Source organism: Megachile rotundata, chromosome 10 (assembly GCF_050947335.1).
Source record: "Megachile rotundata isolate GNS110a chromosome 10, iyMegRotu1, whole genome shotgun sequence".
In the NCBI taxonomy this organism is placed as follows: Eukaryota; Metazoa; Arthropoda; class Insecta; order Hymenoptera; family Megachilidae; genus Megachile; species Megachile rotundata.
Genome location: NC_134992.1, coordinates 16,922,516 through 16,934,885, shown reverse-complemented (window position 1 = coordinate 16,934,885; position 12,370 = coordinate 16,922,516). Strand labels below are relative to the sequence as shown.

The following is a 12,370-nucleotide window of genomic DNA, read 5'->3' as shown; positions in this document are numbered from 1 at the left end:
ACAGGTCTACCCTAGTTGGTTCGACACGATTTGCAATCAGAGATAACGCGCATGCTATCTAACGATATTTGTGACAAGAAGCGCATATATACAGTGATTTTTTACTTGATGTTAGGAATGTAGAAAGGCATGAATTTTAGAATATAGGAATTTCGGAATATACGTTTGACATAGCGCATACGCACACATGCTTGTACACATATTGCAGATAAACGCAAGTACACGCTAGTAGAGTAAGATAGTTGAATAATGAAATAGGGAGAGATAATAATGTATATCTTTCTGTTCACCGTGTATATGAGCATGAAATGAGAAGCAGGCGGTAGATTAACGCTATACTTCTGGTATGGAATCTTCTGAACTTAGCCGAAATGCGCAAATTACTATAGATCTCCCGCGAAACGAAATGTGAGTACTCTATTTTCTTTCATCGATCAATTTCGATCATACTTCACTTACAATTCCTTCATTCATCTTTCATCAATCTAAAGTTGTTTCTATATAAAAGCGGGTATCGTAAATATTTAATTCCTACATATATCCTCTTAGCACATTTTATTTTTTATCTCGATACGTATAATTTTTCAACCGTATGTTGCTTTTACAATTGTGATCTTCTGTAATCGTGTATAATTTTTCTGATTAAAATGTACTCTTAACATGTAACATTATAAAATAATATTTCAAACAATTTAAGTCGTATAGTTGTGTAATTTAAATCGATCGATTGATCGATATGAATTTGATTTGAAAATTTTGTGTGAAATCTTATAACGCAGGGAATAGATATCGTAAAACAATGATTGCCGTCATTTTCTAATAATTTATTTCATATAACTGTACATAACATTGATAACTGCAAATGTTCATTTGATATAATTTATTTTATAGCATACCAATTGATCTAGAGATAAGCTATAATTCATACAAATATCATTCATTACATCGGAAGAAATAATAATACACATTTTTGTAATTCTAATATTATTAAATTTTTGTGTACATTTATACCTCGAACTATTATATCTCTTTAATTTATTAAAAGTTATGAAAATTTCTTATCAATATATCAAAAGAAATAAAAATATATTTATTCCAGTTATTCATTCACTCAAATAAAAGTTTATCTCGCCGGTATTACCAAATAAAAAATGAAAATAGACAATATAGCAATAACTTGCTTTATTATGAACACAAATTACTATTAAGAATTATATAGTAAGCTTGAAAACAAGAAAGAATAACTCTGAACTCTGCTACAAAATATCATTTTAAATCAACTAATTCAAAAAACTAAATGTTTTTTATTAATGTTTTCTAGTTCTGTAACACAGTAAGTTTTTGGCAGTTTTTTTTTGTTTTGTTTATTCATTTATTAAGCTGTGCCGGGAACTGTATTTGATCTGACCAGTCTTATAATCTTCAATAGCACAAAAAATATAAAATCTCAATCTTAAACAAGGCACACGAACAAAAATATGATATATAAGTACAAAAGTTTTAAAATATACCAATACAACGCCTATTACTTTGGTAAGAAGAGAATTGCAAAATGATATGTTTATTCTTAATCTTTTCTAAACTTTCGTGAAAAAATTGAGATAAAAAAAATTAAGTCAATACGTAATAATTTATATACGTAAAGAGTTAAAAGATAGCACCTGTCTCCAGGAACAAATTTTATGCGCATGAAAATTTACGATCATGCTACATTTTTTTGCATTTGTGTTCACCTTGTGTAATTAAAATTTTTTCTTTCATTATATGTTTAACATTCTTCAGACCGTATGATAGGGAATCTTAGTTATCATTGAGCCTATGATGCATAATCATGATCACTTAATATTACTTAGAAATATTTAAAACAAAAAATTTATTGAGAAAAAAGAAATCTGTTTCTCTAAATATTAAAGAAAAAATGTAGCGATGGACCATTGTATTTTTTTTATCATCGCTTACAAATGGAATTTAATGATTGTATTTTAGATACTAACAACTTCAATGACATGGAAACTTCTAAACCACTTTTAAAATTTAGTTTGTTCCCACTAGCTTTCGTACAGTGAAAATTTTATTTACAGCCAAACGTAACGTCTGTACGTGTGGTAGTATAAGTGAAGGACCGAGATCATCTTTTGTTTTTTAAGAGAAATATTTTGACTTTGTTTAATTGTATACATTTGAAATTTGAAATGGTCATCATAAAGCAAGTTCTTCAAGTTCCTTTATCAAATCAGCTTCCTTTTTGATCTTGTCTAGTTGATTGATTTCTAATTGCTTTCCTGCTTCTAACTGTTCCTTCAATTTCGAAATCTGTTCTAATTTCTGCAAAAAATAGCATAAAAATAAAAATTATTAAATTCTGTTTCCGTTAAAATGACATTACAGGCATTAGTAGTAAATATTCTTACATTTTTGATTTTTTTAATTTTTTTACTTCTTTCCAGTTCATCGCATTCAGAAACATTCGTAGTTAAATTCTGAGTTTTTGTACTTGCAATAACTTGACCATTCGTACTTGCATTACTATGGTGTGGTTGAGAAGAAGCAGAAGCTTCTGATTCTTTTTTGACTTTCTTCGTTTTCTTCTTTGCTTTAGACTGAGTAGCTATAAATCAAACATTTTAATAAATACATTAGAGTAACAAATGTAGGTTCATGTTGTATGTAAAATAATGATTTACGTTTCGAAGCATTTTTCAATCCAAGTACTTCGTCATCATGCAATTTGAAAGTTACGGGTTCTCCTCTTGCAGATGGTGGTCGATATGCTTGTTTTGATGCTAATAATGATTGAAATAGGTTACATATCGTATCATAAAAACGATATAGAGGTATAAATATAACATGACTTTTTAATACCTTGTGGTTGACTAGGAGCAATCCCTTCAACAGCTTTATAACTAATTGGTTTTTCGGGGAACGTTTGTGGTGGAAAAGTTTGCCATAATACTTCCCAAAGCTCTTCTTGTTCGTTCCATGGTCGCTCATACAATAATGTTCCAGTGTAATGCCAAATCTTAAATCTGCATTACACGTTTTTATTATAAATATAAATAAGATGAAGTGTTCTGTTTACAAAAATATTATTTACCCATTGCCCATTCGCAACCTGGGTGCGGTAGTCGCAGTCATAAAATGTTCTCCATCTGGAGACCACTGAAGAAGCGTTGTATCAGGAGCTTCAGTTTTAGCAATTAATTTTCTGTTGCCAACATCCCATAATTCGATACCGCCTCGAAGGTTTCCAAACCCAGTTAATATTAGAAGTGCGGCGTGGTTAAGGAAAAATAATGAACGAGAGAATAAAATGAGAGAATAAATTAGTATAGTGCAATTTACTAGCTGTGGTCATAATGTAAATTGTATTTTAAAGGATATTATTTCCCTGAGGATTATAATAAATGCTGTTCCGATGCAGTATACCAAATTCAAATATTGCTTCACATTTGAGATTAAATAATGTAGCTTTGGCTGGCATAAAACCATATACTACACAGAATTCAGTATTTTTTGGGGACCACTGTACAGCATGTATAGGACCTTCTTTACCTAATTTTAAAACGAAAAACTTAAGTAAATAATTGAAGATCTACTAATAAACAATAATTTCTAAGTACAACTTACTAAGCATAACCATAGCAGTTTCCCCTTTTGTACTAAGGTAGTGTAAAGTCTGTTTTCCGTAATATGACGCTCCAGTTTTGTCAACCTCTGTACTCGTCATTAGTAAAACATTTGTTCCTTGATTATTCCAATAAATGTTTACTCTATCCGCCTAAAGATAAAAATGATATAATTTTATATATAAGAACACACTCATACTTTATAACAGTACCTGGAAGAAACTCTTATTCGCTATAGCCTGTGTAGAATCAAATTTTGGATACTGGAATAATCTACCAAATGACGGTTGACCCGATTTTCCTATAATATAATATACAAGAAATAACAAATTAGGTAATTGTTGCATTAATAATGTAATGTAACACGCATAATTATGCACATTTAATATATGGTATTTAATGTGGAGAGTACTTATTTATTATGCAAGGATACGACATTTGAAGTTATCACGACTGTGAATATTCCATTTATAGATACTTAAGAAATCACAAATATTTTAAAACAAACAATATTTACCTGTTAGATATATTTTTAATTCCCTATAACTTATTGAAGTACTTACAGTTAAAATTGAGCATGTAATAATCAGGAAAATTCCCCATTACTGTTGATCCTTATTACATATTCATGTTTGTGTATACAAAATACCACTATGTATTAATATTTTGTTGTACTTCTTTAAACTATTAAAGTGTTTTATAGATTTAATTGTCATATAATCTTCATTCCACACCTGTGCATTATATGCTTGCCGCACATATTTGCTTCATAATGAGAGAAACTGAAATAAAAAAGTATTTCATAAAATAAGCCAATTTTTAAGTAAGTTAGGCTTGAACTATCTACTAATAAACATTGTAAAATTTACACATTTTAATTAACCAAACCTGATTACTAATGGATAATATCAATGCTAAATTATATATTTTATGAGTTTTTAATTTTTGTGATTTCTCTTAGTTTTTATTAAATACTTATATTTATTATGTTCGTATCTTTCTTAAATGATATTTGAAAAGAATAATATACTCTCCACATATAAGTACCTGGACATGATATACATGTACATTTGCACAATTTAAAAATAGAACAAAATGCAACAAAATTTAATTACCAGGCATATAACAGAGAATATAATATGGAGAATTACTGGGTGATATACTAAATTTCGCAACTTTGGCTACATTTATTCTGTGCTCAATTTTTTCGAAGTTGACATCCTTATATAGAATGACATCTGCACCAACTAACAGCCCACAGACTTTCTCATCACTTGACCATTGAGGTTCCCTGAATAGATATGGCATAAATATAACTACATACTAAACAAACTGCATTTACTATTCATATTTTATCATATTAAAAGGCATTTTTTAACAAATTGTTAAGTATAATGCACAATATTTGTACATAATATTTTTAAAATACATAACAATTGTAAAAAAAATTGCTCAAGTATCATATTCAAAAAACATTAAAAAAAATTCAATTGAAAGTACATTATAATAATGCAATTTCTAAATTTGTATATAATTTGTAATTAAATGCTGGAATACATTAAGTAGTACATTACCAATCCGATTGCTTTTTCTGTACAAAACTCTTCACTAGCTCTCCAGTTTCTGATTTCCATATGTGAAGATTTGGTACACCTTGAGGATTCGACACTGTTGCTATAATAAAAAAAAGTTACATTGTTAATACCATATACAACATAATTACAATACAAAAATATTTAATACATAATAAAAATAATATAAGATGTTATATCTAAAAAATCCAATCATTTTAAATATTATTTGATACATAATAGAAGTATAAATAACAAAAGCAAACAATAAGCAAATATAATGAAAATATGTCATAAAAGTAAAAGTAATATAATACCAATGAATGGTTCCCACGTCATAAAATATGTGCCTTGAATTGAGAACTGAATTGCCGAGATTTTAGGTCTCTTGATCTCTGCAACTATTTTCCATGTACTACAGTGCAAAATCTTGACAACCATTCCATTAACCCATGCAAAATAACGTCCCTCTGGACTAAAAACCATGGCCTTGCAAGTTTTACTATCATCTTTAGGAAATGTTTTAACTGGTTCATACGATGGTGGACCTTGTCCTAAACTGATCCCGATTGAACCTCTCACTAAAAAAAAAGAAAATCAGCTTTTTCATTTTCTTAGTTTCATCATATTTCATTATACATATGAATTACAAATTTTTATTTGGTTAAAACCGTTTTATACATTTCATATTGTAACATATAAATTTGAGAATTTTTATAACCACAAATAGTGTAAATAGTATGAAATATGTAATATGTAAATTTACATCAAAATAATAAGATACTTCAATCTCTAGAAAAATAACCAAAAGTCATGTGGAATTTTATACAAAATTGATCAGAAAAATTACAAGATACATTTGTGTTCGCAAATAAATTTCAAAAACACATTGCCACGTGAAACATTTTCTGTATATTAAATGTGTTCCAGTAATAAAATGCTACTAAACAGAATGCCATTAAAGTAGCAACCATTTTATGAACAAAGATACATTTTATGAATATTAATAGTACTTGCGAATAAATATCAGTAAAAGTTTGATTCTCAATTAAGTAATACATTAATAAAAACAATCCAAAAATGCTTACCAGCAACACAAGGAACAGTCAACGCCATTTTACCTCCGTTACCATGTGGTACCGTAATATCGAATATCGACCACTCTTGCCAGATTGAGGAATTTGTCCCTTGAAAAGGATATCTTGCACATGCGTCGCCAACATCGTATGCAAGAAACACGTGCGCTCAGTGCCGTACATATAGAAATATGAATATAAAATTTTTTTCATTCAATTTTTGTAACGAATATAACACATCAACTATAAATATTTTAACATTCATATATACTTAGACTTCAGTATACGTATATGTAATAATTAAATATACAGTTAAATAAGCATATACGATTGATAAAAGTAATCGTCTGCATAGCTCTTATGTTACATCGGCATGTATTGTGTTGTCAATTGTCACACGTTATATTTTCCGTGTGTTATATTGACACGCGTTATAACGCCGCGCATCATGCCATCACATATATCGCAACGATTTTTCTCTCGTTATAAAGTTATTCAGCTGAAAATATATTTTCATTAAAATTTAAGAGTTGCCGGTAACTTCATAGTATCGTTTTAAGATTAATTCGTGTAGAATAACACGCTGCTTTCTGTCAAATGATTACATATATTTCTGCAAACTCCTAACCAATGACAAAGAGTAGATACAACAAGAGACGATACTCCGAGCGGCACCTTTGATGTTTGGCAAAGTCTGTCCCTTTAAATTGAATGTATAAACACGAGCGGGAAATTGAAATTAAAAGAATTTAATTTCAGCAATGTTTATTACAAATAACTTATAAAGAAATGGCGAATTCATTGCTACAAGAAAATATATATGAATGTGCAGATATAAATCATTCTTTGCCAAGCGTTGCACTTACACATTATGCATATTCACTTCTTGGAACATTGAAATTGTATCCCCACCTCGTTTCAATTGGCATAGGCATTTAAATTGGTGGTATAATTCCGTCTCTCTCTAAAAGTAGTTTCTTTATCAGAGTGTCGCTTCTTGTTATATCTAATCTTTGCCGGTAATTCTTATATCGATTAACTTTTCGATTAAATGTTCGAAAAATCAATTTCTTACGCTTCCCTAAACAGGCATACGTTTTAGCGTGATTTTCATTTAATATCTTAATAGTAAGCAATAAATATCTAAGTTATATAATTTAATGCAACTTAGTATACAAAACTTTTAAAAAGTGTTGATGCAGTGTTACAATTCTTATATATATATATAACAAATCAGTTTAAAATCTAACTGAATAAAAATTTTAACAATTATGCACATTGCTATATATATACTGACATTCTATTTTATTTTTGAAATCCATTAAAAAAAATAAATATACATTGCTACTTATAAAATTTTCTAGTTGTTGTTATATTTTAGTTAATGTATTTTAATTATGTTAATGCATAATAAACTTAAAATAGAAAAATGTTTGTTGAACACCCTGTATACGGCAGAAATTATATGTCAGCATCGTCTTGCGTGGGGTATGGCAAGTTCATGTTTTAGGTGAGCATTAAAATTTTTAATTATTTTATGATAGCATTAAAATTCTTTGTTCGTTTTACGAATATACACTGAAAATATGAACAATATTATTAATTCAACATAAATTACAAAGACAACTATCACAGTGATCATTTCTTTTCGAAAGAGGTTATATTTCTTAAAATTTTTATGGAAAAATGTAAATTAAGATTGATTTCACTAAAATATCATTTTCATTTACAATTTTTTTAAATTTATGTAGTATTCACTTTTCAAAATTTGATTGTCATTAGCTTGAATCTTTTCTTACAACTTTCTATTTTTCTTATTATTTAACAGTATCTATGTATGTTATTAATATTTACCTATATTTTACAATTTTACGTGTGAAGTACATTTTATAAATATATTAATAATGATATACCTTCTTAATATGTTTGTTAGCAACGTGGATGAATATGGTTTTGAAAGACCTCACGACTTTGATTATGAAACCTATGAGGACTTTATGTCAGAATACCTCAAAGTGCTTGCTAAAAGAGCTAAAAAATGGGCTGAAATTATTGGGGAAGGAAAGTCATTACAACGAAATATTACAATAAAAAGATATGTTCGTAAAGGTATACCAGGAGAACATAGAGGATTAGTAAGTGAGAACTCAAATTTCAGTTTATCAACAAATTTTATTTACCCTTTTATATTTAATATATAAAACAGAAGTTTTACTTTTACAGGTATGGCTGTCTGTCAGTGGAGGAGAAGATGTAAAAAATGAATTTCCTGATCTTTATCAGAAATTGTTACAAGCCCCTCATAAGGAAGAAGTTGCAAATATTATAAAAACTGATCTCCCACGAACTTTTCCTGACAATATATTTTTTAACAATACAGAAAATCAGCAATATCAATTGTACAATATTTTATTAGCTTTTGCTCATCAAAATAAAACAGTAGGGTATTGTCAAGTAAGTGTATTGTGACACAATATAATAACAGCATATTCCTAATTATTACATCACTAAATTATTGAAAATTTTTTTTAGGGTTTGAATTATATAGCAGGTTTATTATTACTTGTTACAAAAAGTGAAGAAACAGCTTTTTGGTTATTAAAGGTTCTAATAGAAAAAATATTACCTGATTATTATACACCAACAATGGACGGCCTGCTTACAGACATCGATGTTCTTGCAGAATTAGTCAGGTAAATTTTTTAAACATCACATTTATTTTTTGCCGATGTGTGCTAATATTATTATTATTATTGTAGGATAAAAATGCCGGACATTTATCAACACGTTACAAACATAGGTTTGCCATGGCCAGTCATTACAACAAAATGGTTTGTGTGCTTGTTTGCAGAAGTATTACCAATCGAGGTAAAGTTAATAGTATTTGTTTTTAAAGGAAAAGCTTATGAATATTAGCATTGTTTTGTTAACAGTATTATATGTGGTGTGTACACAGTTGATTCATTCATTAGTTTAAAATTTTGAATTAATACATGTTTGGATTGCCATAAACTATAAAAGTATTGAATAAAATGTTTACAACTTGGCAGACCACGCTGCGTATATGGGATTGTCTTTTTTATGAAGGCAGTAAAATCATATTTCGTGTTGCATTGACTTTGATAAAAAGGAACAAATGCAACCTACTTGCATGTCAAGATTTTACAACATTAGCAGAATGCTTTAAAGAAATAACGAAAGACAGTATTGTTTTAAAATGTCATGAATTCATGCAGGTACGTATTTTCGCCCGATTTTCTTTAATAAATTGGAAACAATAACTTTATGAACTAATCTTCCATTTTTTTTTCTAGAGTATATTTAAAGTACCTGGATCTCTACCCGGCAGCACAATTATAAAATTAAGGACAAAAATATCGAAACAACGCATGGAACAAAACGAAAGCAAATTAGGACGATAGTAACGACAAAAGTTTTGGTCAACTAAATGATTCTAGTCAATATGTATTATTTGACTTCGAGTTCTTACAAAACAAATACGTTCTGTAGGATTGTATTGTAATGTTACCTCTACAGTGTTCTTGTAAATATAAATCTAGTATTAGAAGAACAAATGTCAATAATATTTTATTGTATATTGATTTATAAAATTTTATACGTTTATTTATGCATAGGAACAAATACGAAATATCATTTTTATTGTATATTTTATAAAATTATGGTATATTGATTATATTAATATCTTATTAAATATTTTATTACAACAATTTTTTATTTCTGCATGTTAAAATTAGGACAACAATTAATGTATTTTCTTATAAATAACTTTATTATAAGTTAAATAAAATATAAGATCGCTATGTTGTTAATATGTACATAACAGTTTCTTCACTGCAATTAAATTTTCAGGTGTAGATCTAAGCGTAATTACATGTGCTATGTATCTCTGTATAACTACAAAATTATTTATGTCATTTTTCCAAAAAGTCTTTTGCTTCATTAATTTTTGCTGCAATATATGGAGATCCACCACGATCTGGATGGTTTACAGCCATAATTTTTTTAAATTGTTGTTTTACTTTTGCTTTATTCGCGGTTGGTGATACATCCAATATTAAACTAGCTTCTCTTTTAGTCATTTTAGGTTCAAAACCACCTTTGTAATATTTACTAGTTGCCAATGTCTAAAAATATATGGGCATGAAATCAATTTAGATATCTATATAACTTTTATATGCAATGATCTTACCTGTGAATCTAATTTTGGCATGTTTTTTAAAGCTTCTGCCATTCTTTGAGAAAACTGTGGCATTTTTTTAAGTACATAACGACCAGTAAAACCGACAGCAGCAAGGCTTAAGCCTGCCACGACAAGGAAACTACTCTATAAAAGTCAAAATCAAATGCAAAATATTTAGGATTCGTTTATGTTTATATATCAAAATAGCTATCAGTAAAATTTATTATTTGTAATATTTTGTATTCAACTCAAATTCACACAGTTAAACTAATTACACATACATTTATAATCTTAAATGAATTACATCTCCAAAACATAATTAATGTTAATGTATTTTGCCTTCCTTCTTTTTTATAAACAATAACATTTACAAGTTTTAGTACAAATTTCCGTTAGTGATGCAACTGTGATGAAATACATATTCGCATAAACACATTTTTAATGTATTATTTACAAAATATTTGTTAATTTTAGTTATAGAATGTGTTTAATTTGTAAACTAATAAACTGTTACGTTAAATTATAAACTTTGATGTTATCTTGAATAAAAATTTCAACAATTATCCTTACCATTTTATTGCACCTGTCAAAACAACGAGAAACCTTATTGCAAATAATTTAATATTAGATCAAATACAAATAGTTCTTTGAGTCATTAAAAAAGTATCAAAAAGACTGATGTATTGCGAAACTATGAAACCAGTGCCACCTAGCCGTGAGTGGCTAAACTTTGATAATAAGTGACGACTATTATAACAGTATTCATCTTCATCGATGACTCTCATGATCTCCATAGAGTATAGGAATTATTACGTCAAGAAAAAAAGGAAACAGCGGGCTAATGACCATAGTAGTCGACGCCCACAACAATAAGCTATCAATCAAACAATCAAAAAGGAAATAATCTTTTAAAAAAACCGCCACAAATTCTGTTAACAGCGCCACCTACCAACAAACTGCTGAACTATGAGGACCACGGGTAAAGTACCGACCGGATTCTGTCGGTAATTAATTGATTACACTCAACTGTAGTATACCATCAGCGAGGTTTCTATTGTAGTTTCGCATGTCGCTGCTAGATGGCGCTGCGTCGACCCTACATAAGGGGGCGTTCAGATTAGGCAAGTACATGTGAAAATAGCCTAATCTGAACGACATTTAGTATGTACATATTATTAAGATAATTCCGTCCTAGAATTAAGTGTTAACAATGTATTTATGTATTAATAAAATAGATTAAGTTACTTAATGTACAAAAGTGATTGAAAATAAATATGAATAAAAACATGTACTTGCGTATTCATTTACTTATAAATCCCGTCATTCCGATCCCTACAATTTCCTCTAATTATAAGAAATAAAAAATAAAAAATAAGAAACAAAATATTAAGAATTTGTACCAGGAGAACATGCATTATAAGAAGGTATTCCTTGTTCTTCATGGAATTTTCGAAACGTCATTTCAATAATCTTCGATGCGCAATTTTTGAAATTCCATCGATCGATTTTGAAAATTTGTATCAGGAGAACATAAAGTATGAGGAGGTATCCTTCGTGCCACTTCTTGGAATTTTGATGACGCCATTTCCAAGAATTCCCGACCCGTGGTTTTTGAAATTTCAGGAACCGATTTTGAGAATTTGTATCAGGAGAACATAAGTTGTGAGGAGGTATCTTTCGTGCCACTTCCTGGAATTTTTATGACGTCATTTCCAAGAATTCTCGAGCCACGATTTTTGAAATTTCAGGAACCGATTTTGAAAATTTGTATCAGGAGAACATAAGTTGTGAGGAGGTATCCTTCGTGCCACTTCCTGGAATTTTTATGACGTCATTTCCAAGAATTCCCGAGCCACGATTTTTGAAATTTCAGGAACCGATTTGGAAAATTTGTAT

The 12,370-nt window shown here is 28.9% G+C and overlaps 3 protein-coding genes across 4 annotated transcripts; 1 reads left to right on the top strand and 2 right to left on the bottom strand.

Annotated features, from left to right (window-relative positions):
- The first annotated feature begins 42 nt into the window (after positions 1–42).
- On the top strand, positions 43–11,147 carry LOC100883900 (growth hormone-regulated TBC protein 1). 2 transcript variants are annotated; one of them, XM_012294761.2, is made up of 7 exons: positions 43–408; positions 8,207–8,412; positions 8,480–8,727; positions 8,806–8,966; positions 9,033–9,141; positions 9,324–9,509; positions 9,588–11,147. In XM_012294761.2, exons 1-7 carry the CDS (start codon positions 347–349, stop codon positions 9,693–9,695), a joined length of 1,080 nt encoding a protein of 359 aa, XP_012150151.1. In that variant the 5' UTR covers positions 43–346; the 3' UTR covers positions 9,696–11,147. The 2 variants fall into 2 exon arrangements, with proteins under 2 accessions (XP_012150151.1, XP_003707306.2); XM_003707258.3 differs by lacking the exon at positions 43–408 and adding an exon at positions 7,628–7,783 and having other exon boundaries at positions 8,207–8,408; positions 8,497–8,727.
- On the bottom strand, positions 1,168–6,498 carry eIF2A (eukaryotic translation initiation factor 2A). Its single transcript, XM_003707259.3, has 12 exons — positions 6,286–6,498; positions 5,515–5,778; positions 5,201–5,300; positions 4,742–4,917; positions 3,839–3,927; positions 3,628–3,778; positions 3,382–3,552; positions 3,095–3,269; positions 2,863–3,026; positions 2,685–2,783; positions 2,412–2,608; positions 1,168–2,325 (listed from the first exon to the last, which is right to left on the bottom strand). The coding sequence occupies exons 1-12, from the start codon at positions 6,311–6,313 to the stop codon at positions 2,200–2,202; spliced, it is 1,740 nt and encodes a 579-aa protein (XP_003707307.2). The 5' UTR covers positions 6,314–6,498; the 3' UTR covers positions 1,168–2,199.
- Positions 10,043–11,199, bottom strand: LOC100883787 (mitochondrial import inner membrane translocase subunit TIM14). The gene is made up of 3 exons (XM_003707257.3): positions 11,045–11,199; positions 10,484–10,618; positions 10,043–10,418 (listed from the first exon to the last, which is right to left on the bottom strand). Exons 1-3 carry the CDS (start codon positions 11,045–11,047, stop codon positions 10,206–10,208), a joined length of 351 nt encoding a protein of 116 aa, XP_003707305.1. The 5' UTR covers positions 11,048–11,199; the 3' UTR covers positions 10,043–10,205.
- Positions 11,200–12,370: the final 1,171 nt, after the last annotated feature.